At 45.7% G+C, this 23,491-nt stretch overlaps 1 protein-coding gene across 1 annotated transcript in view; it reads right to left on the minus strand.

Annotated features, from left to right (window-relative positions):
• The window catches only part of PRKCE (protein kinase C epsilon), a 515,835-nt gene extending 494,566 nt beyond the window's left edge, over positions 1–21,269 (minus strand). Inside the window, exon 1 of the mRNA XM_057740938.1 lies at positions 19,974–21,269. Within this exon, the coding sequence (XP_057596921.1) occupies positions 19,974–20,321 (348 nt within the window). The 5' untranslated portion in view covers positions 20,322–21,269. The remainder of the gene's footprint in view (positions 1–19,973) is intronic.
• Positions 21,270–23,491: the final 2,222 nt, after the last annotated feature.

Here is a 23,491-nt window from a genome sequence, read left to right on the forward strand (position 1 = left end):
AAGCCCAGAGTTCTCACAAACTCCTCATGGGCACCAGAAGAGGTGTTTCTACAGACTAAATTCAAGTCTCTTATCCCTCCACCCCCTTAGGCAGTGCCTCCCTCTTTTCAGGAAGCAATCTCTCTTTTCCATTTGACTTTCCATAAAGAAGCTGGAGTTTTATTTTTCCTTGGCTTCCAATCTGTGCTTTGGACAGTGCCATAAAATTCCTCAGTAATTTATGGCCTGTTTTTCCTTTAAAGTGGAAAAGCACTAATCCCTCATAGACGGGGGAGACAAGCATTTCAAATGTGAGTAATCTAGAAATATGTCTATTTAGCATAGGTGAGCTGGGTCCTGACCCACTGCTGAAGGTTTACATGAAGACCCTAGCCCTTGACATAGTCTCAGTGAAAGCCTGGCCACAGGTGAGTACCTGATTTGAAAGATTCCTCCTGGCCAAACAAGCTCATCCTCACCTATTGCTGACATCTGAAAATTCCAGAGGTAGAGATGTCACCCTCAGGGTGAAGGATTGCTTCCTCTCCAGCCTGTAAAACTCATTATGTGTGGACACCCCAGTGTCAACGAGTTTATCAGCTAAGAGGAACCAAGGAACCCTGACTGGGCCCCAGGCTAGGAGGGGCCCTCAAAGACATGAAAACCTGACATCAGTCTTTGCCTCCCTCATGTTTTTTAACTGCAGGTCAGCTCCCACGATCACACTCAGATTTCTGCATGTAGCTTTCCCCCCAATCTTTTCCAATAAACACAAGAAAATGAAATATTAAAATATGCCTCCACAATAGAGTTGATTGGTAGCAATAACCTAGTAACACAGGATTTCTGGAGAGAAGGAGCAAGAGTTCAATTGCACTTGGATTCTATTCAGCCTGACCTGAGTCAGGAAGGAGGAGGAACCACGGGCCTCTGACCTCAGCCCATGTAATTCTATATGAACGATCTCAGGAGCCATAACATTAGCTTGGTGACTGCTTTATAAATGTCACTGGCTAAAGACAGAACAAGGATGAACTACCAGAATATCATGTAGAAAATCCTACTAACAAGAGCCCTATTTGCACTCCTTTTTTCATATAAAAACAACTGTCCAGCCTCAGCTTCTCTCCCGTCGTTAGGGTCAGAGGCCTGTAAACAACACTTGGGATCCTATTTTTAAAAACAAAGGTTTAGACTTAATGATTAAAAGATTAATGAAAACTAATAATGATCCCTTCCTGCTCACCACATAAGTCTCTCTTGATCAATAGCCCCAAATATGTAGTATTTGCTTTATGTAGTAGAGGCCAGATGCTCAGATAGTACCTCCTAAATTACAGCACTTCAAGAGATATAAGCACTGTCCCCAAAATAGTGTTGCATGATCAAATGAGTTTGGGAACACTATTGACTCAATTGCCATCCTGAAGACTAATGGAAATCAGTATATTAAAGGCTCTGAAAAGTCCTACAATAAATATTTAGCTTTATTTAATCCATCATTTGCCAAATGTCCTTGATATGTCATTCCTTTTTTGAATGTATGTGATCTATTAACTTCTTTTATCCTGCAGAACACATTTTGGGAAACCCTACTCCAATTTGAAAGGAAGAATCTTGGCAGGACAGTAGGCTGAATTACAAAGTTAATGCATCCTGACACTCTAGAGAATTCTGGAAGTGGGGGGAAGAAAAAGAGGACTCATTTTTTAAAAATTACCCCTTATCACGGTTTTTACCACTCCCTTGACATTTAAAGACCAACCCCAAACAGACAGGCAAACGGTCAACCTCACCAAACAGGCAAGTTTCAAATTTTATCAGCCCAAAGGTGGTCTGATCATCTGCCCCAACTCTCAGTCAATAGCTGAAGAGCAAACTGAAAAGATAAATAAACAAATCAACCTCCCTTACTAAAAGTTCTAGACACATGATACTGGCATTAACTTATGACTAATAAACAGGATAGATGGAAAATGATGGATGATGGAAGCCTGGTAGGTGGATGATAGTTGGATCCAATGTAGTATAGCTATACAATCACCTTGATAGAAATCAGGAAACCTGTTTTGTCATATTTTCTTTCTCTACTGGATTTTTTACTTTGATCAAATCACTTACGTTCTGAGCTGTTATAGTTTTCCATCTATACAAAAGGATTAAGTGACTATCTGTTATTAAAGAGCAGTTTTTTCATAATTTCAGTTGGAAGGAAAATGTTCCACAGACCTTTCCTCCCTCTGATAATTCTTAAGAGAGAGAGAGACGGAGGGAGAGAGAAAGAGAGAGAGAAGCAACAGAGGAAAATAGGAAGGTAGAAAGGAATTTTGATTCATCTGAATGCCTTTTGAATAGAGCTTAAATGTACAGTATGTAATGGTATTAAATGTATAATGATATTGATATCAATGCCTTCTGGACCAGGCCCTGGGCCCCCTGGGTCAGTGTGTTTGGGACACTATATACCTGTATATGTGCAGTAAATAGCCTCATCCTGAAAACCAAGAGACCCAGGTTCTCATTCATCTGCCCCAGCTTCCAATTCATCATTTAACTTCCATGGGTCTTGTTGTCCTCAAATGTCAAATTAAGAGGGAGAACATCTATTTACTACCATACAAGTTTGATGGGAGAATCAAGAGAAAAAGTACAGGTTGTTTTAATAAATAACCTTGTGCAGTGCCATGAGGGGTAAGGTCAAAACACATTATTTTCCAAAGACACCACATTCCTGATCAAAAAGTATAAAACTATCTTGTGCTGGTTGAAGTGTAGCTAGTATTGGAAAAACCCACCACGCATCACAGGGCACGAACTGAGCTCTCTAACCTTGAACTTTGGATGCTTCAACCCACAAACTCTGATGCACCACTATCTGATACTGAATGCCATTTGCAGGGGTGTCAGGAGATGGGGGCTTTTGGAGAACATAAGGTATTTCAGTTCATCAGGTCACTTTTGCATCCTACATTGTTGTGAACTTGTTCACTGAAGAACAGTTAGGCAGGTTTTTCAGAACCAGTCTACCCTACCCAGTCTTCAAAAGTCACTGCCTTTATGGAATTTGTGGGGTGAGAAAATTAGAAGCTTATTGAGTGCAGAGAACCCTATTGTCTTTCCTTTTTTATCTCCCTCTTACTGGTACTCATCAAAAGTCTGTTAGATTAGAAATTGTGTTCTATGCCAGTGTTCTTCAAAATTTTTTTTTTCTTTTTACTGGGACCCACAGTAAGAATTAAGATCATCATATAAATAGTACCCACATAAAACTGAAGCAGAAGTTTTCTAAAGTAATATTTACCCTTACTGCCTGTGATGCATTCTGCTCACTTTGATATTGTTCTATTCTGAGTCACCTAATTGATCTCATGACCTCCATGGATGCGGCCTGACCCATAGTTTGAAAAACTCAACAAGATGTACCCCTATTCTCTTTTCACGTCTTTCCCCATCAGAAAGGAAAACAGATTCTCCTACAAAAAACAGACGAAAGTTCTGAAAGTTCTCAATCGATTTAAATTTGGGAAGGGTCAAATGATGCTCGCTTTTCTAAAATCCAAATTCCATCAGAGAAGGCACATGGCAGTCTTAACGGTATGTGGGGACCCACAGGGCCATCCCTTCAGCCATCAGAGACAAGCTACGATCTGGATCTCAAATAGCTTCAGTATAATGTATCCATATGACTAACTATCAATGGACTTAATCATAAACATTATCTGGATTATATCTTGATTACATACATTTTGGTTTTCACAGATACTGCCTGCCAGGTTGCTCTCTTAAAAAAAGGCTTCACTAATTTATACCTCCACCAATAGGTTAGGACAAGACTCAGTCTCCTTTCACTCTGAAACCGAAGTGATCAGTCTTCTCAAGTGAGCACTGCTTCTCCCTTCCCTATTCCCGGGGGTGGGGGAAGGTACCAAGACCTCTCCTTTGGATCCCCCACTGTACCTAGCACTTCCCAGGCGCACAGCAGGGCAGGAGGGCACTCACTCATGGAGAGTGTGCTCCATCTGGGCCCTGAATCTCTCCTAGCACAGGGAGGGGCTGTAAAACACATTCACGACAGGCCTAATTTACTCTCCAGGCACTCAGGAGGCCTTCTCAGTCTTAAAAACTACTGTACATCCCACCCACAGGGGACGACCACATGACTCCACTTTCCTGCTTGTTTCTGAATCACTGTCTTATCTGTCTTCCTCCCCTTTTCCCCTTAAAATAGTTGGCGTATGGTTGTCTGTGCCCAGTCATATGATAAGCAGTGTTAAAGACAAAAATTTAAAGAGCCAAGAAGGGATAAGAAAGCAAAGAAAAAGAGACATGTTCTCTTGCTTGTGGGGGTGGGCTTCTAAGATGCCAGTTTCCTAGAAACAAAGCCCGCGGATCAATTTTAAACCTTCACCCCCAACAATGTGAGGGTGAGGCAGACTGTTTGACTCAGAAACCCAAATGCTGCTCACCACTCAGTGTTATCAGGGGCTTGGGGAGATAAGAGCCACTCTAGTCCCTGCCAGGGCACAATCTGTCCTCAATTTTCCCATCAGTAAACTTCACATGAAAATGCCATACCCCTCCCCCAAATCCCAACGTGGTTCATCATCGCTGCTTAACGTGTGTGTGACAGATTTCATTTTTCAGAGGTAGAGTAAATGAGTCAACCCCATGAGGTAGGCAGAGCTGATATGACTATTTCTACTTTATGGTAGAGGAAACTGAAGTTCAGAGAGGTTACATTTCTTCCCCAAGGTCACACAGCTCATTAGCAGTGGAGCTGAGTTGATAAGGAACAAGTAAGCCACTGTGAATGCAGCACTTTGTGAATGTATGCTGGCCTATAAATGCCTGATGCAGACAGCAAACACAAACTTGGCAAATCACAGTCATTTCCTATGTCACTCATTACAAGAACTACCATCTATCGGAGGCACAGCCCTCAGACAAAAAGCCACCCCCAAGCCCAAGCCACCTTCCAATATACAGAATCAAATCAAATGTACTCTGACATCATAAGTCCCAAACCACAGAATCTAGAATTTACTTTTCACAATAGAATTAGAATCATAGTAATAATAACTAACATTTTAAAGTGCTTATTGTGACAAGCACTTTTCCAAGCACTTTCTACACATTATATTATTTATTCCAAATGACACAGTTAGGTAGATCTTACTGACCTTGTTTTACAGATGAAGAAATGAAGGCTCAGAGAGGTTACCCAATTTGTCAGAAGGTCACACAGCTGGTTCAGTGGTACAACCAGGATTAGAACCCACCTCCCTCTAATGCAAAGCCTCTGCATTTAACCATGACACCACCTGCTTCAACTTGCAGTGGCTGTGTTCCATTCCACCCCCCTTCTGTTTTTAAAGCCAAAATATATATAATATAATAGGGGAAACTTGGGGTTGGGGGGACAGAGGGGGTTTACAGGACTCTCTATACTGCCTGTTCAATTTTTCTGCAAACCTAAAATTGTTCTACAAAATAAAGTGTATTATGTTTTTTAAATTAATGCTGAAGTAAAAGATAAAAATCCTCCCCATGTATCAGCACCTTCTCTTGCCTTTTTCTTTTTAAAGCACATGGGGGGGGGGGCAGTGATTTTTAAAATATTATATTCTTTTCTGTCATAGAAGAAAGGAGAACACCCCAGAACAAATATCTAAAGAACATCCATTTTTAAGGTAAATCTTATTGTATTTAATGTTAAAATGTTTTGACCCAGCAAGTATCTATTATGTTCAAGGCAAGATACCAAGTGTTAGCACAAAATGGCACCGATTTTTCCTCTCAGCGACATTTGCTGCCTCTGTGAGAGAACAGAAACAGAGTATGGAGTCATCAATATCAGACAGCAACACTTGTAAATGGAGGGCACAGATGGGAAACCTTACCAGGATTCCAAAGGCCAAAAGAGCGGTAACCTGGAGAGTTCTAGGAATGATGGTCCCAAAAGGACAAGACTTGGTTGGATGGTGAGAGTACCCCAGGATGATGGACATAGGGGGTCAGAGTACAAGGGAAAACTGGGCACAGAGGACAGAAACAAGCCTTCATGGAGGAGGTTCCTAGCACAGAGGACGTGGGATCTGCTAACGGGGAAAGGTGGCAAGCCACGCAAGGCCCTGAGCGTCTGGCAGGATGATGGGGCTGGACTCTACCCTATAAGCTCCTTGGGTGGGGGAGACGATCATTGGTTCCGAGCACCCAGAAAGGGGATTTAGTGCCACCACACAACTCTCACACAAATCCTCTGGATTCCGGAGAACCAGACTTATAAAGATACAAAAACCAATCCTAAAGGCGTCATCCTGAACTAGAACTCAGGCACCTGTACTTAAATGAGATAGTCTTCTCTAAAATGAAAAATAGTCCTAACACTTTTCATAAACTAGGAAACCAGCGTCTGAGGATGTTAAGTGAATTTTCACAAAATCGCAAAGCTACAAAAGAACTCGACCTCCTGCTCCTGGGTGAAGTATGAAGAAGGATTTCAAGGAAGGAAAGGGCTTATATGACTGAAGAGAAGGAGGTTTCTGAGGACTGATTCATAAAGAAAGGCAGATGAGCTATCTGCCACATTTATTTTTGTTATTTCGATGTAAATTATCTAACATGAAATCTGAGCTTAAAGATCAAGGGTCTTAGAAAATTAACGAGTAAGTGTATAGTTCCTTACAAGCATACAGTAATCTTTTCAAAAGACTGGCTATTCTTCAACTCTTGGTACTCCTTAGCAATTCCAATGTCTGGGTCAAAAGCAAAGTCCTAGTCTCTAAATGGAGTGGCTTTGGGTGCTGCCTACATCTGGGCTGGAACAACGGAGCACTCAGTGTCACTGAATTGGAGGCTGGGCTTACAGAAGAGACACATGGTAGGGAGATGAAGTCAGATGCTTTGGCCCAGAGAAATGGGACATACACCTGGACCACAGCAAACCAGGCTGTTAAAAAACCCTCAAACCTCAGTTACCACATTAGGCCCACAAGATAACACAGGTGATGTTCAGGTCAACACTGTCTCTGCTCTTTAAAAAGGCAAGAGGGAAAAATGTGTTGGGAAGACCTGTCCATCAGGACCAAAGAGAGCCCAAGGGCAGGTCATCTATGTTCCCTGCACCTCCTACCCCAAGGGGTCAGCGTGGGAGGGCCAAGCGTGGGATTCTAGTTCTGCACACTTGGAATCAGCAAACCCTGAACTCCTATTGCTAGCTCATTCAGAGAGGGAGGGAAATAGGGACTGAAAAAGGTTTTGCTTAAGACTCCTTAGCTGGGAATTACTGAACAAAATCTTTGGACAAAGCACAATTTTACCTGTATCTAGTAATACAAATTGATTGCAGATATTTACCATTAATAATTAATTGCCATTTTAAAAAAACTTGTTAGAAGCTGGGCACTTTTATATTTCTCATTTACTATTATAACTCTACAAGATAGCCATTATTCCCCTTTATAGATAAAAGACTGGTACAGATACATTAAATAATTTGCCCAATATCATGCAGCCAAAACTGATAAAACCAGAATTCAACCCAGGATGGACTGACTCCAAAGCCCACACAATTTTATTTTTTATGTTCATGAATTTGGACAAGCCACCACTCAATTACATTAAGTATACTGCAAAGCTATTCTCCATCTCTATTAGCACTATCAAGAAATAAACAAAAGAAAATTAACTGGAATTACAGCACGAGAGATTGAGGTTAGCCCTCAGGATAGATTTCCTTGATAAATAAAGAGTTCAATACATCATGAGTGATTTCGTTCAATACTTTGCTCTGAGCAAAGTTCCTAGAACAGAGAAAGTATTCAATATATATTTGTTGAATGGCTGGCTGGCTAGATGGATGGATAGATTAATGAATGAATACTCCATTCTATCCACTGTTCCCTTTTTTTGGATATCTTATTATTTGGGTTTTGTGTGCGTGTGTTTTTTAGCAAAGTAATTATTTTTGGATTGCACTCTTCTTTTAATCTCACTGATTTCCTGACTGCCCTCATAACCCAAAATGCTAGAAACTGCCTGTCCAACATTCTTTATGCTCTTCTTTCAACTTAGAGAGGCTCCCTTCCCTGTCTATTCAGACTCCATTTTCTATAAGGACTGGCTCCAAATCTTACCAAGTAGCCTCTGCTAACTATTAGCACCCACAGTAATCCCCCTCTCCTGTGAATTCCCACAGTTCTTCAACTTCACTGTTTCATAAAAGGGTGTTTGTTACCTTTGAATCCCCAAATGACCCACTTGAGGAAAGTGCACTCCTTCATTTTTCTAATCATAATAGTTTGCAAAATACATCCACAAAACAACTAGCTCTATGGTGCTAGTGATTTTTTAACAAGAGCATTCTATGACAAAATAATTTTGGAAATAGGTGGCTACATACAGAGTTATACGAGTCACTTTGCTATAGGCCATCTTAGAGTCTTTAATATACTAATGTGCTTTTGACTCTGTGACATTTCCCAAACTCTTTGATCACAGCAACCTGAAAATATGACTAGGCTCCTATACTTTGAAAGATATGCTGGCAAATACTGGTCAATCACCTGCTCCATCCTTGCTGGCTGATCAATGATTCTATGAGCTGCCCAAAACGTTTTAGATAATCATCAGTCCAGAAGGTAGGGAGATGGATTCACAGACCCTACCTTCTAGAAATTCTGCTTGCTTGTTTGTTGTTTGTTTTTAGAATATCCTTTGAATTGCTCAAGGATGCAGACAGAGGGCTGTGTCTATAATTTATTAAAAATAAATGTATTTTTGTGGGCCTTGAGCACTAGGCGAAGAAGTAAGCTTTCAAAAATACCTTTGTGATTTTGATCACAACAACAGAGAAAGATGAGGAGGGGAAAGGCAGAAGCTGGCAGTTGCTCAGGGGAGACAAGACTTAGCTGCATGGAGAACAATGAAGATAAAATATTATCAAGTGCTAGGCTGAGCATAGCCAAGGCCACGAATGCAGACAGCCAAGTCAGGATCATCGTTCACAGAGGCCTTATGAAGCCTCCAGACTATGCAAACTCCTGCTTTCACAGATGTGGAACTTAAGGTCCATTACCACGCATAACAGAAGTCACCTGACTCACCATTCAATAAATTTTTCAGAGAAAGAAAAAGGTACTAGCCAATCCAACCCTGAAGAGATAAGGTCTAGGTGTCCCCAGGCTCTGAAAGGCTTGTAAAGAGCTCTCCTTCTTCGCTGTAATTTTACATACCAGTTCATTTATGTTATTCCTGGACTAATATCGTCCCCTACTAGACTGTATGCTCCATGAAATCAGGAACCAGCTTCTGGCATGGTGCCTGGCATATAAGTATTCACTAAATGGCTGAAAGGATGGCTGGAACAGCGAAGGAAGGCTTCTCTTTGTCCACTGGTTAGAATCATTTCTGGGTTCCACCATCTTTCTTTTCAACGCTGTACTGGATGATGACCTTCTAAGTGGAGCAGAATCTAAGTTAGTCTGATGAAAGAGTGCTGCCTATTTGAGATTCTACAAGACAGACTCCAAAGAGGCAGCCTTTTACTCAAACCACAGACAAGTGAGTAGGTTACATGCATCTTCTGAGTGGCTCATACTCTGATTGGTGTTGAAGACACGTCTGCTCACAAGATGCTTACATCTGAGAATTTTTAGGGCAGTGAAACTGCTTCATATAATACTATAATGATGGATAAATGTTATTACACATTTATCCAAATACAGAATGTACAACAGCAAGAGTGAACCCTAATGTAAACTATGGACAGTGGGTGATTTTGGTTATGGTATAGGTTCATCAGTTGTAACAAATGTACCTCTCTGGTGGGGGGTGTTGATAATGAGGGAAGTTATGCCTGTGTGGGGGCGTACGCATACACAGAGGGTATATGGGAAATCTCTGTATCTCTTCTCAATTTTTCTGTGACTCTAAGACTGCTGTAAAAATAAAGTCTTTTTTTCCTAATGTATAAATAAACCCAGAATTTATTTAAAAAAAAACACAAACAAACAAGATGCTTACATCTGGCTGCAGAAAGACAACAGGCACCAAGAGACGCTCTAGTCTGAGAAAAAACAAACAAATCTATTCAAGAAGGACATAGGCAAACTCCAAGTCTATTTTTTCCTCAATAATTAATCATAGATGCTCATGCTAAACCCTTCTTGAACCTGATTACATCCTGAAGCTGGGTCAGTAGCTCAATGAGTTTACTCCTTGCTGGCAAATGAAAGTGACTTTTCACTAGCTTCAAAACTACCTCTCTGAGACTTCAAGGTGAGATAGAGGGTACCAGGAGGGGGGATGGGACTGGGAGGTCCTCTTTCCTACACCTTGTGCCCCTCCTCGTCCCAGGCAATAGACACTACAGAGCTGAATCATGTTTCCTCCAGAGTTTCCATTCTATTTAGAGGTTGGCGAGGTACAAGGACAACAGTCCGTCCCTGTCCTTTCTGTTCTCCCAGCACAGTGCAGACCTTTGCCCACTTTGTGTGGTTTCCCCCAGAAAATTAGATTTCAAACAGGTGCAGTCTGCTAATTAGCATTATAATAGATTGTAATTAATTAACAAGCCCATATATACCCGGAGGGACTTGGAGAGAAAAATAATGTTTTGCCAAGTATAGCGTTTATTTATGTAAAATAAAAGAACCCTGCAGGCCTGCTCCAGAGTTCTTTTCACCTAAGAGAAACCCCTGGAAGCTTTGTCTGCTTGTGCTTCAATGAGCTCTGTGAGTTCAGGCACTGGAATGTAAAATTTCACTTCTTGTTGCTGCCAATTACAAAGGGTGTTGTATCCAAAGCCCTTATGAGAATTTAAACTTGATTTTAAACTCTGCAAAGGGAGGACAAGTGGGCCTTTTCCTTCTCCCCCTATCACAGCACCTTGCACAGGCCCTGAGCACCCAGAGGGTATACAATTCCCTCTTTTAGAAACCTCAGCCCAGGGACTTCCCTGGTGGTTCAGTAGCTAAGAATCTGCCTGCCAATTCAGGGGACACGGGTTCAAGCCCTGGTCCAGGAAGATCCCACATACCACAGAGCAACTAAGCTTGTGCACCACAACTACTGAGCCCACGTGTCACAACTACTGAAGTCTGCATGCCTAGAGCCCGCACGCAACTAGAGAAAGCTCAAGCTCATGCACAGCAACGAAGACTCAACTCAGCCAATAAATAAACTGAAAAAGAAAAGAAAAAAGAAACCTCAGACCATCACTTTGCTCTGTAATGGTTACACAGCATTTGGAACCTTTATTTTTCTTTATTTTAAATTTATTTTATTGAAGTATAATTGACTTACAATGTTGTATTAATTTCTGCTGTACAGCAAAGTGATTCAGTTATGCACATATACAGATCTTTTTCATATTCTTTTCCATTATGGTTTATCACAGGGTATTGTATATAGTTCCCTGTGCTCTACAGTAGAAACTTGTACATCCATTCTACGTATGTAGCTTGTATCTACTAATCCCAAACTCCCCCTCCCACCTCCCTTCCCACCTCCCCTCCCCCTTGGCAACCACAAGTCTGTTCTCTATGTTTGTGAGTCTGTTTCTGTTTCATAGATAAGTTCATTTGTGTCATATTTTAGATTCCACATATAAGTGATATCACATGGTATATGTCTTTCTCTGTCTGACTTACTTCACTTAGTATGATAATCTCTAGTTCCATCCAGGTTGCTGCAAATGGCATTATTTCATTCTTTTTTTATGGCTATAGTATTCCATTATATACATGTACCCCATCTTCTTTATCCATTCATCTGTCAATGGACATTTAGGTTGTTTCCATGTCTTGGCTATTGTGAACAGTGCTGCTGTGAACATAGGGGTACATGTATCTTTTTGAATTATAGTTTTGTCCAGATATATGCCCTGCAGCGGGAGTGCTGGATCACATGGCAACTCTATTTTAGTTTTTTTGAGGAACCTCCATACTGTGTGGAACCTTTATTTTTTGTGACATTTTCCACCCTTAAAAATAGTTTGACAAGGACCTACTGTATAGCTAAGGAAATAATATTCAATATCTTGTAATAACCTATAATGGAAAAGAATCTGAAAAAGAATATGCATATATATATGTCTGTGTGTATATATACATATATAACTTTTTTACAGTGTATATGTACATTAAATCATCACATTGTACACCCTAAATACATATAATTTTTATTTGCCAATTATATCTCAGTAGGCTGGAAAAAAATAAAAAATAAAGAAATCTCAGACTTGATGGAGACGCTTCAGCTTGGTGCAAACTGCCTCGTGGAACTAATACAGCACTCTCGCATAAAAACATCTTCATAAGTCCCATATATTTTTTTAAAATTTATTTGTTTGTTTGTTTTATTGGCTGTGTTGGGTCTTTTTTGCTGTGCGCAGGCTTTCTTTAGTTGCGGTGAGTTGGGGCTACTCCTCATTGTGGTGCACAGGCTCCTCATTGCCATGGCTTCTCTTGTTGTGGTGCACGGAATCTAGGTGCGTGGGCTTCAGTCGTTGCAGCACATGGGCTCAATAGCTGTGGCTCACGGGCTCTAAAGCGCAGGCTCAGTGGTTGTGGCGCACGGGCTTAGTTGCTCCGAGGCATGTGGGACCTTCCTGGAGCAGGGAACAAACCCATGTCCCCTGCATTGGCAGGCGGATTCTCAACCACAGTGCCACTAGGGAAGCCCCCCCATATATTTTTATAAAATAAAATATCCTTTTCTTCTGCCTTCTCCTCACTTCTTTCCAACGTACAGAAAGATTGTTTAAGGAATTCACTCAACTGCTTATCCTGCTGGTCTTCCCAACTAGGTTTCCTGCTCCTCAGAGGCAGGAATGATACCACACACCACTTTTGTTTTATCAAGCCCTCATAATCTACCACAGTGCTAGACCACAGGAGATGCTAGGGGAATACACCTTTGTTTGATTAAATCCATTCCTTAATTCAACAATGTGCCACAGATTGTTTTGAGTACCAAGAATAGAGCAGTGAACAAAAACCTCCACATTTATTGAAGCCCTGTTCTGGTGTTAGAGATGAAGATGAATAAGAAAAGTATATAATATATAAGACAGATAAGAGCTAAAAAGCAAAAATAAAGCAGGAAAGGAGCATTTAAAGTCTCAAGAAGAACAGTAAAATTTTAGATAGGATTGCCAGAAAAGGTCTTACTGAGAATGTAACATTTGAGTGAAGACTGGAACCATGAGGGTAACTGAGGAAGGAATACACTGGAAAGATGGAATAGCAGGTGCAAAGACTGAGCAGGAACACGGTGAGTGTAAGGGTGTCAAGTGGGTCAAGATGACTCAAGAGGACTGGACAGGTGAGGAGTACTGGGCCATGGAGTCAGAGAGGTCATAACAGGAGGCCTAACTATGGTGGCCTTACAGATGGTGACAAGGACTTATGTTTTTACCCTGAGAGGTATGTGAGCAGAGTGACATGATCTGATGAAGTTGGGGCAAGGAGTACCACTTAGGAGGCTGTTGAAATAATCCCGGTATGAGATGACTGGGACTTGGGACAGACTGACGTCAGCAGAAGTATGGAAAGATGATCAGATTTGGGACATATTTTGAAGGCAGAGACAACAGATGTTGCCGAGGGACTGCACATGGGGTGCATGAAAATGAGAGGCATCAAGAATGGCCTGGGTAATTCAAAGAATGGACTTGCCATTTCCTGAGATGGGAAAAAATACAAGAGGCTTAAACTGGGGAAGGGGGACATCAGATGTACAGTCTGGGGCATAATTGAGTTTGAGATGCCCTTTACAGAATCAAATGGCCATGAGAAGAAGGCAGTCACATACATGAGTTCTGAATCTCAAGGGCAGGCGTGAGCTGGAATTAGGAATTTAGCGTCAACAGCACTGAGAATGTATTTAAATCCATGAAACTAGATGAAATTGGTAGCAAAACCAAAATAGCAGCTCCCAAGTATTCCTATTTCCAATTACTCATATGCTTCAATAAATCATAAACTTTTGACTCCAGTGGCCACAATTCTAGACTTTCCAAAACAATCTCATTCAAGTAATTCCAAAAGGCAATTGTTAAGTATAACTAAATTAATTTTATTTTTAGACAATGTGAGACGTTTCATATAAATACATTCACATATCAAAGAAAAGAATATCTTTCACTGGACCATATGTTCTGATGTAAGAGTCTAAAACTGTGAATGCATGCACATAACCCTTCAAATGTTAATAAAATTGTTAGAATGTACTGTAGCCTGGCCCCTTGCTAAGAACTTTACATAGATTCCCTTATTTCTCACAACAACCCTAAGAGGTAGGAACGATTATATTCCCACTTTACAAACAAAGAAACAGACTTAAAGAGCTCAAAGACACACAACTAGTGAATGGTCCAGGCATCCTGTGGTTAGAGCTCACAGATTCAGAGTAAGGGGCCCACTGACAAGCCAGAGAGCTGATGGTCTCAAATATTCACTAGATCTGCTGCTGGCCAAAGACGCAGAGAAAGAGGAACAGGACGGACAGACAAGGCCTGACAGCCCATGATGCCTGAGGCCCTTTAACTTCAGGGGCCCAAAGTCAAGCAGCTCTCTAGGGCAGCACTGGGGCAAGAACCAACTCTTAGGGTAGTTGTTTAAAAAGTATTTATGTACCGTGGGGAGCAATATTTAATTAGGTGGCAAGTATTACAGGAGTCAGTAGGGAGTAGAACAGGGAGAGATCTGGACCCTCAGGTGCTGGGGGATGAATTCAAGGCAAAGATGCCCACAAAGTGGGTGTGGACTCTTCCCAGGCCTTCCACGCCCTTTTCCGGACCATCCCACCTCACTCTCTTTAAATGATAATAGAGGTTTTCAGAGATCCTCTGAAAGATTGACTTATAAAAGTCCTGAAGACAGAGATGGGCCTTTAGGCAGTGGATATCAACGTGTGCTCCAGCCACCAGCAGAACACACTCAGTTAGGGTAGTTTCACTGGAACACGTGTCCTCAGGCTCTGCCCAGGGCATCAGTATCTGAATCACTAGGCCCCTCTCCTTGCCTTTTGCACTGTTAACACTCTTCCCAAGGGCTTTGTGGCCCAGGGGGAGCCCCAGCCCCCAGAGGCTAACCTCTCCAAAAGGGGCATCTTGGCCTATTTCCCAGGGTCAGCATACTGGGATAATTTTGAGAAGCCCTGTCAATGAGCTACTTTGGAAAAATGAAACAGAAACACTAGTGTCCCATTCCTTGCCAAATGAGACTCCCTGAATGAAAAACATTTGGGAAGCTATGAAAAACTGGCTTCCTTAGGTCTTGCATAAAAATCAACTTAGGAGGGACTTCCCTGGTGGCACAGTGGTTGAGAATCCGCCTGCCAGTGCAGGGGACCCGGGTTCGATCCCTGGTCCAGGAAGATGCCACGGAGCAACTAAGCTCGTGCGCCACAACTACGGAGCCTGCGCTCTAGAGCCTGTGAGCCGCAATTACGGAAGCCCGCACGCCTAGAGCCCATGCTCTGCAACAAGAGAAGCCACAGCAATGGGAAGCCCTCGCCCCGCCACAAAGAGCAGCCACCGCTTGCCACAACCAGAGAAAGCCTGCGTGCAGCAACGAAAACCCAATGCTGCCGGTAAATTAATTTAAAAATCAACTTAGGAAAGAACCCTCTCTAGGGCCAGCCCCACGGGAGGTGTAGGGGGCCATAAGAATGAGAGCTATAGTCCTTAAACATTCACACAGCCCTGACTGAGGGCAGGCATTGGCCTATGCACTTTACATGTTCCTTCCAACCCCGCCACGAGCGGGTTTCATCATAGGTAGGCACTGGCACTATCGCCCACTTTTTACAGAGGAAGAAACAGGAACACAGGTTAGAGCACCCCCTAAAGCTCTCGGAAGTGGTTGGTGGCAGAGGCGAGCTACAAGCCCACGCAGCCGGGCTGCAGAGCTCTGCCCTTAGGTGCTCCGCTGAACCACCGCCCAGAAAATGACTTTCTGTCCTTAGCACTGCTACCAGTGCCTCTTTCTTCCGCAGGGTGAAGCACGGGAGTGACACCAACCAAACGTATCTTCACAGGCAGGGAGGGGAGAACGGAGGCTAAGGATGTCGACAACTGAGGTGACAACAGGGCAAACTCCAGAGTGTGACAGGACCAGCCGGCTGTAACGGGCACGCTCTAGCCACGCCCCTCCCCCCCATCTCCCGGCTCCTCCATCATCTGTCCTAAAGGCGAGCGCGGCTCCAACCAGCATCCACTCAGCCTCTGGTTCTCACAGGAATCCCAATACTTCTAGTTTACCCAGTCCTGCTTATGAATCTTGCTTTAGGAAATATAAAAGTCTATTCAAAAATCTCAGCACATTTCTATGTACAAATGAGCTATAGTAATGGTGTTTAATGGGATTCTGCTTCAAGTACAAGTGAAATCTTCCCATCTCTCTGTAATGAGCTCTCTCCAAAGTAACCCCTTTTGTCATCATAACTGATACATCTCTCATTGTCTGGAGAATAATTATCTCAGTCCGGTTTTAAACATTCTAGAATCCACCTCGGTTTTATAAACTTTCTCCCACTCCAGTGTTTCCAAAGGGTGACCCCCACCCCAATAGCACTAATGATTTTAAGAGGCACTTGAGATAAACTTTTCTTTTTCTTTTAGAGGCCAAATGTTTATGTAACATAAATGAAGAAAAATTGTAACTACAATATCCAAACCTGTGATTTCATGAATACTGGGGCTTACGTGGGGAATAAAAGAATTCATGTTTTAAAATATTAAGTAAATATTTTTTACTCAGTACTCAGATAAAAGTCTTAAACTTGGGAAACCTCACCTTGCTTGGTCCTTTCTGACAGGCACTCTCAACTTCAGCCATGTGTCTCTGACCACAGACATTCTCTGCCTTTACTCCGGAGCATCTGTGCCCATGGAATACTACCTCCTCTTGTAAATATCTCTTTAAATGTTACCCATCATTTCACACCCAATTCATGCCTCCTTCCAGGAACCTCAGATTCTTCCAACCATCCCAGTACACTCCCTTTTTGAACTCTTGTAACGTACTTAAGGTACCACTCATTTAGAACCTAATTAAGTGCCTATATGGATCTATTCAGTGTCACTTCTCTAGTGAAACGGAGCCTCCTGAGAGTAACCCATGGTCTCTTTTACTCCTGGATTATCCAGAGAGCTAAACATCCCTGGTTGGATCTAAGCACAAGATAGGCCTTCAGTGAATACATGGGAATTCATCAAGCAGCTAAATGAAATATTCCACAGCAATGAAAGAAGTGGCTGCCGCATGCCCTCTGCATCTCCTTACTCCGGGCCAGATTTCTCAGCCCCGTCCTTCTTCATCACTGCCAGGTGGAGAGCACAGAAGCTGGAGCCCAGGAAATTCCCCCCAAAGGTGTGATTCTGTGGGTGTCCCCTGGCCAATGGTGGGAATGGGAAAGGTGACCTTAGCCATCCAAGGTGCAACTTGTCTGTTTCCAAGGGCCAGTCACCTCTGCTGCTGCGTCCTCGCCCTCAGTCGGGGAGAACCAGAGTGGCCAAAGAATCCTCGTGAAAACAACCACAGACAGGCAAACAGAACCAGCTCCACTATTTGATTCATCCTGTGACTTTGGCCTTTCTGTATCTCAAGTTTTTGAATCTATCAATACCTGTCACACCTAATTCACACTTGCTATAAGGCAAAAGAGACACTGATTTTGAAAGCACTTTACATTATCATGTACAATAAAAACATCAGGGACACAGCACATGAATTTGCAGGGAGAATTAGACTGGCAGGCCAGAGGGGCCAGTTCTCTATTACGTGAGCCGTGAGCGATAGGAGGTGTGGTCCCTCCTTCCAACCCTGCCCCCTTTGCTTGTCATGTGACCTCGGGTACCCATAGCTGCTCTAGGACTCAACATCCTTGTCTGTGAAACTTGCCTATGCAGTAGATGATCTGGTCTAGGGCCAGGTCCAATGTGAATCTGAGAACCTTAGAGAATAACAGCCAAACAAGAGTAGTGCCCAATGCACACTTCACTGGACATGCTCCAAAATGGGGATGGTGCCCCAATGTACCCAAGATTTGGGTGGGCCCCAGCAAAGCATCATCAGACACACTCAGACACTTTTCCTCCAACCCGCATCTGTATGTGGATAAACGCAGACCCGCTGTTCATTCTACCTGCTCTCTGCCTCACTGTCCAACTCCATCTGAATACAGGGCAAAAGGCCCATCTCCTCACTACCATAGTCATAGTTTTTTTCTTCTCCTTCCTGTTCTAAAACAATAACTTGAAAACCACAGGTTTTTGGTGTTAAGATCTGGCTTTGATCTAAGTTACCCCTTCAGCTCCCCCTCAGACACGCACTGCTTTCATGAGTGCAAGGACTGGAGGCCAGTGTGGAGAGGAAATGAGGAGTGCGTGGGAACTCTGGTGGTGGGAGGGAGGCTGTGGCCAGGGCCATTGGTGAACTGGAGTGGAATGGAATGGCACTGTGTTCTTTGGGATTCCATAAAGGTTTGCCTGCTTCCCAAAGCGTAAGCCACAAATCTCCTAGGGTTGTGCTTGGTGTGGTTTGTTGGAGCTTCCCTGTAAGCCCCGTAACCATGGTTTCGGGCAGACAAGATCACAGATGTGAGCATAAAGTGAAGAGGCTTTTTCCCATTTTCGCCCCAAATTCCATCTCCTTAAAATATATATACATATATATGTAGATACCTACACGTATCTATGTACACACATGTGCATATGTATATATGTAAGGTGATATGCCAAGGTGATTCATGTACAACCTTTGACCACAGGACAATCATGAAGCTATTTGTTTTCAATAATTAAACATCGCAGGCGGGGGGAATGAATTGGGAGACTGGGATTGCCATATATACATTACTAATAAGAAAAAATTCCACATTGTACACTCTAAATATATGCAGTTTATTGTATGTTAACTGTATCTCAATAAAAGTTCTTTAAAAATAATAATATTAAACATCTCTCCATGAGGATCAGATCTCTTTCTTTTTGTGTAGACCAAAGAACCCTGAAAACATATACACCCAGAGCCACACCTGCTCTTGGTGAAAATATGTAACAAACCTGAAAATAAGGAATCCATTTCCTAATTTAACATCTTCCCTCCAAAACAGAGCTAAAACAAGGTTGCTTCTCCCTGCCTCTCCGAGTGCCAAGGTTTAACGCATTTGGCTTATAGTATGTGCACAAGGCCTATTTCCAAGTCCCTAATATTTTGACAACACAATCAACTCAGTTTCAGGCTAAGAAATAGCATCTCATTGCACAGTGTCTTGAAAATCAAAACAGGGAAACAATATAACTTTAAGTCGGACTCAAAGCACTGACTTCCAATTACTCACAAGCAGAACCATTTGTAGACTACAACACTTGTTCTGGACGGATAGGCAGTCATTGGGCAAAACCAGCTCGGCCAATGTTTCTGGGACCCTGGAGGGGACTAGAGGAGAAGACATTTTTCTCCCTGTATGTCAGAAGATGAGATAACTGCCAGGCAACAGAATAGAAAAGAGCTAGCTTCCTCCCGGAGGGAAAAATAAAACAGCTCCTCACTGCTACGCAGGACAAAGCCAGGACGTGCAAGAAGCCTTCAATCTAGGGCTCCACGTGCCTCTCCAAGGCCGGAGGAACCCACCCACACACAATCACACACAGCCAGCCCACCACGCGCCTGCGGAAGGCGCCGGATTCTCCGCCAACCTTCAGCACCGGCGGCTCCCGGCTCCCAGCTTGCGAGCTCCCTGTAGCACCCGCTGTCTGGAGGGTGCTGAGGGCCGTACCCTCTTTCCAAGTCTCATCTTCCTCGCCCCAATGTCTACTTCTCCCCAACTACGAAGTGGAGTGTGCTTCCCCAAGGTAATTGAGACACACACACACACACGCCACAGATGGCACTGTCCCCGCGCCCCACGACCAAAGCCAAGGCCGCGAGCCTGACCCCGGAACCCCACAGCCGGGCCCCTGGACCGGGAGGCGCCCAACTTACCCAGTCCTCGAAGTGGCGGCTCCCGTTCTGCAGCAGCTCCTCAAACTGGATGGTGCAGTTGGCCACGAAGTCGTCGTAGCCGATGGGGGCATCGTGGAAGACGGCCAGCTCGATCTTGCGCCCGTTGCACACATCGGTGACAAACTCGTCGTGCCAGGCCGGGCTGTTGGTCTTCTGCTTGGTGGCCGTTTGGCCGATGCGCGAGTCGTCCACGTTGAGGGCGATGTAGGGGTCGAGAAGGAAAGTCTGCGGCCGGGGTCCCACCGCATGGCGCAGCGACCAGGCTGTGGGCTTCAAGCTCACGGCCTCGCAGATTTTGATCTTAAGAAGGCCATTGAACACTACCATGGTCGGGGCGGGGAGTGGGGGCCGGGGTCACTCCGTCCGCCCCGAGGGCAGGAACGAAGAACCGACGCCGCGGCGCTCCGAGCACGGGGACTCCTGGGTCCCCTCTCGCCCCACCCCGCACTGTCCCTACACCTTGTAGCGCTGCGCCCTGGCGCGGGCGATTCTCAGCCAGTGCATGTATTTCCTCGCCGGGCTCCTAACGGAAAACAGGGAGGGGGGGAGAGCTGGGGCACGTCCGTGTTTGAAGCAAGTCTCTCCCCCCCTACCACCGGCAGCACCTCCAGAAGAGGAGACGAGGTGTCGGCTCCGCTGTGAGCCGCGGGGGCTGTCTCGTCGCCTCGCCGCCTCGCTGGGTCCGGGCTGCGGGGAAGCGGGCGCCGCGCCCGGCGCTTACCTACCTTTCCGAAACATAATCCCGGGAAATTTCGACTCAGGCAGGGGGAGGGGGCAGTGAGACGGGGCGGGGACGAGAACCGGGGGTGCAGATTCCAACCCGGATCCTCTTCGCACACCCAGCGCCTGCCCCTGACCGCGCGGGGAGGGGGATGGACCGAGGGATGTGCACTCTATCCGGAGGGATGCATGTCGAGAGGAAACGGTCCTCCTCGGAGCCAAATTTTTAAAAATCCACAAGCCACACGGCCAGCCCGGCCGCCTCCTCCGGGGCGAAGCCGCGCCGCGCCGCAGTCGGCGATCGGGAGGCGCCAGGAGTCAGGAATCTCACATCCGCGCGGGCTCGGGAGTCCGGGTGGCCGCCGCTCGGGCTCGGGGCGCAGGCCGGCACCGGGCGGTGCGCAGCGCGGCGGCGGGGCCGGGACTGCGACTCGGCGCGGCCCCACCTCCCGGGCGCCGGCGCCCGCCTGCCGCGCTCCCCGGCTCCCCGCTCTCGGCTGCCGCTCGCTCGCCGCCCGCCCGCTCTCCCCCTCGGTCTCTTCTCCCTCCGTCGGTGTGCGAGCGAGTCTCCCTCCCTCTAATGCAGGAAATGCGCAAAAGACGTCAGTGTGTGTGTGTGTGTGAGAGTGTGTGTGTGTGAGTGTGTGTGTGTGCACGCGCGCGCGCGCGCGCGCTGCTGTGTTTGGGGAAATAGAAAGTTTTGCCGGTTGGGGGAGCAATACGGGAAAAGTGAGCCGAGGAGAGGACGACCGAGAGCGGACGAGCCTGCCGGGGTCGCGGCGGCGGGCAGGCGGGCGAGCCGGACGGGGACCGCGTGCGGGGCCCCGGAGAGTGGCGGCCTGGGGGGCGAGCCGGCCCGCCGTCGGTACCTGGCCTGTGGCCTCCGCCGGGAGACGAGCGGGCCGCGCATCTCTCCAGGCTCTGCGGCCAACACAGTCTTTTAGAGCCGGGGGTGGAGGGGTGCGGCAGGGGTCGCGCGGCCGGAGCGCACTCGGGACCCTCCCCCGGCCCCACCCCTCCTCGGACCGCGGCTGGCCAAGGCAGCCTGCGGAGTATTGGTCGGTCTGTCTGTCATTCTGTCTGGAGACGCTCTGCTCAGCGGTTGTGGGGGAAGGGGGAAAGGGAGGGGCGTGCAAGGCGCGATGTGAGTGTTTAAAACATGTATTCTCTCTTCCCTTTCTTGGGGGGTTTTCTCCCCCTTGGGGTCTGTCCCAGACTTTTCGGGCTGCGAGAACTTGTTGACAAGTGAACGCTCAGTAGCACCCCAGCTCGGTTTATGGGTTTGTTTATATTTCACAAAGTGACTTCATATTTCCTCTGGACCTTGCCCGTACCCTTTTGGGGCACAGGGCTCTGATCGGCGCGCTGACAGCGGCCGTCCCAGCTGCGCGAAAACGGGGTGCGTCCTCCGGGGGGGCGAGCGGCTGCGTCCGTGCTAATTTCCTCCGTAACCTTTAAACTCTCGCTGGAAGCCGCGGCGGCGGCTGATCACGTGAGGCGGGCCCTGGGCTGCTGGGGAAGAATTTCCTCCGCGGGGAGCCGAGGACGGGGAAGGCGGCCCGGCGAGGGACGGCCTCGCGCCTGGGGACGCGAACCTGGGAGGGAGAGCGCGGAGGTCCGGGGCGCGGCCCTGGCTGGAACAGCAGAAGGACAGCGCTGGGAAGAGGTCATCTCCGCAACCTGCGAGCCGCGGGCGGGGGGGGGGGGGGGGGTGGCGTGCAAACGGAAAATGAAAACCTCGGCCCTCGCCCGTGTGCCAAGTCAAGTCAGGGAGTTTGTAGGCATCGTGGTAAGCTGAGTGTTTATCTTTCGAGTCTGGTTAGTGTCGGCCAAAATTTAAAACCCACCTCTCGATCACTTTTTCTCAGTGGAAAAAGGCGAAGAAGAAGGCAGGCCCCTGGCACAACAGGATACCAAGTGCAAAAATGGTCACAAAAGCCCCAGGCAGATCCTCTCCGAAGGCCTGCAGCCACTGCGCTCTCCCGAGCTTACAAGCCGTTTCTCCAAGTCCGCCCTGTTGGATGGAGCAGCGAGGGAGAGAGAGAGAGAGCCAGCAGGCAGTCTTAGGGACAGTCCGAGACCGTTCACGTGTAAAAAGTTAGGATGTAAAAGTTATGCCTTCCAGGGCCACTCCCACCAACTGGAGGCCGATTTTAAAGTCTGTCAGTTTGACAAAGCACAGGTGGGATATCTCACTGCTGTTTATCTCTTTGATCATCAGAACTCTTCCCCCCCTTTTTTCTTACTGCTATCGTTCTATTCTTATTAAACATGTTTCCCCCTTCACGGGGCATGTGATGGGAGATAATGGCAAATAGGGCTTGATCTTCTAAAAATGCATTTGAAAGTAGAGCAAGAGCTAGAGATGAGTAAGATGCCTGACAAAGAGGCAAAATTGAAGGGCTGCTAACAGACTCGGCCATCAAGATACATAATATTTAACGCAATATTTTTTTAAAAAATCAAAAGGAATGTAGAATTCTAGGATGAACATAATATCCAAATTTTGAATAATTTAAAATGCTGCATTAAAATAGTATTTGTATGACTGAGTTTATTGGCACCCCTGAAATTTCGTGCCGGAGATGAGTGTTTCATTTGCCTCACCGCAGCCCCAGCCATGTGTGGAAGTGGAGGAAGGCACAGATTTTGTGAAGTTAGGGATTCTTGAGTGTTTCATACCTTCTCTCTACTCTTTCTCTGGGTGAGTCCTGTCTTACCTGCAAACAGAGAAGTACAAGGATTGAAGGACATTGGTCAAAATCCCTCCTCTTCTG

This window comes from Hippopotamus amphibius, chromosome 7 (assembly GCF_030028045.1).
Source record: "Hippopotamus amphibius kiboko isolate mHipAmp2 chromosome 7, mHipAmp2.hap2, whole genome shotgun sequence".
Lineage (NCBI taxonomy): Eukaryota > Metazoa > Chordata > Mammalia > Artiodactyla > Hippopotamidae > Hippopotamus > Hippopotamus amphibius.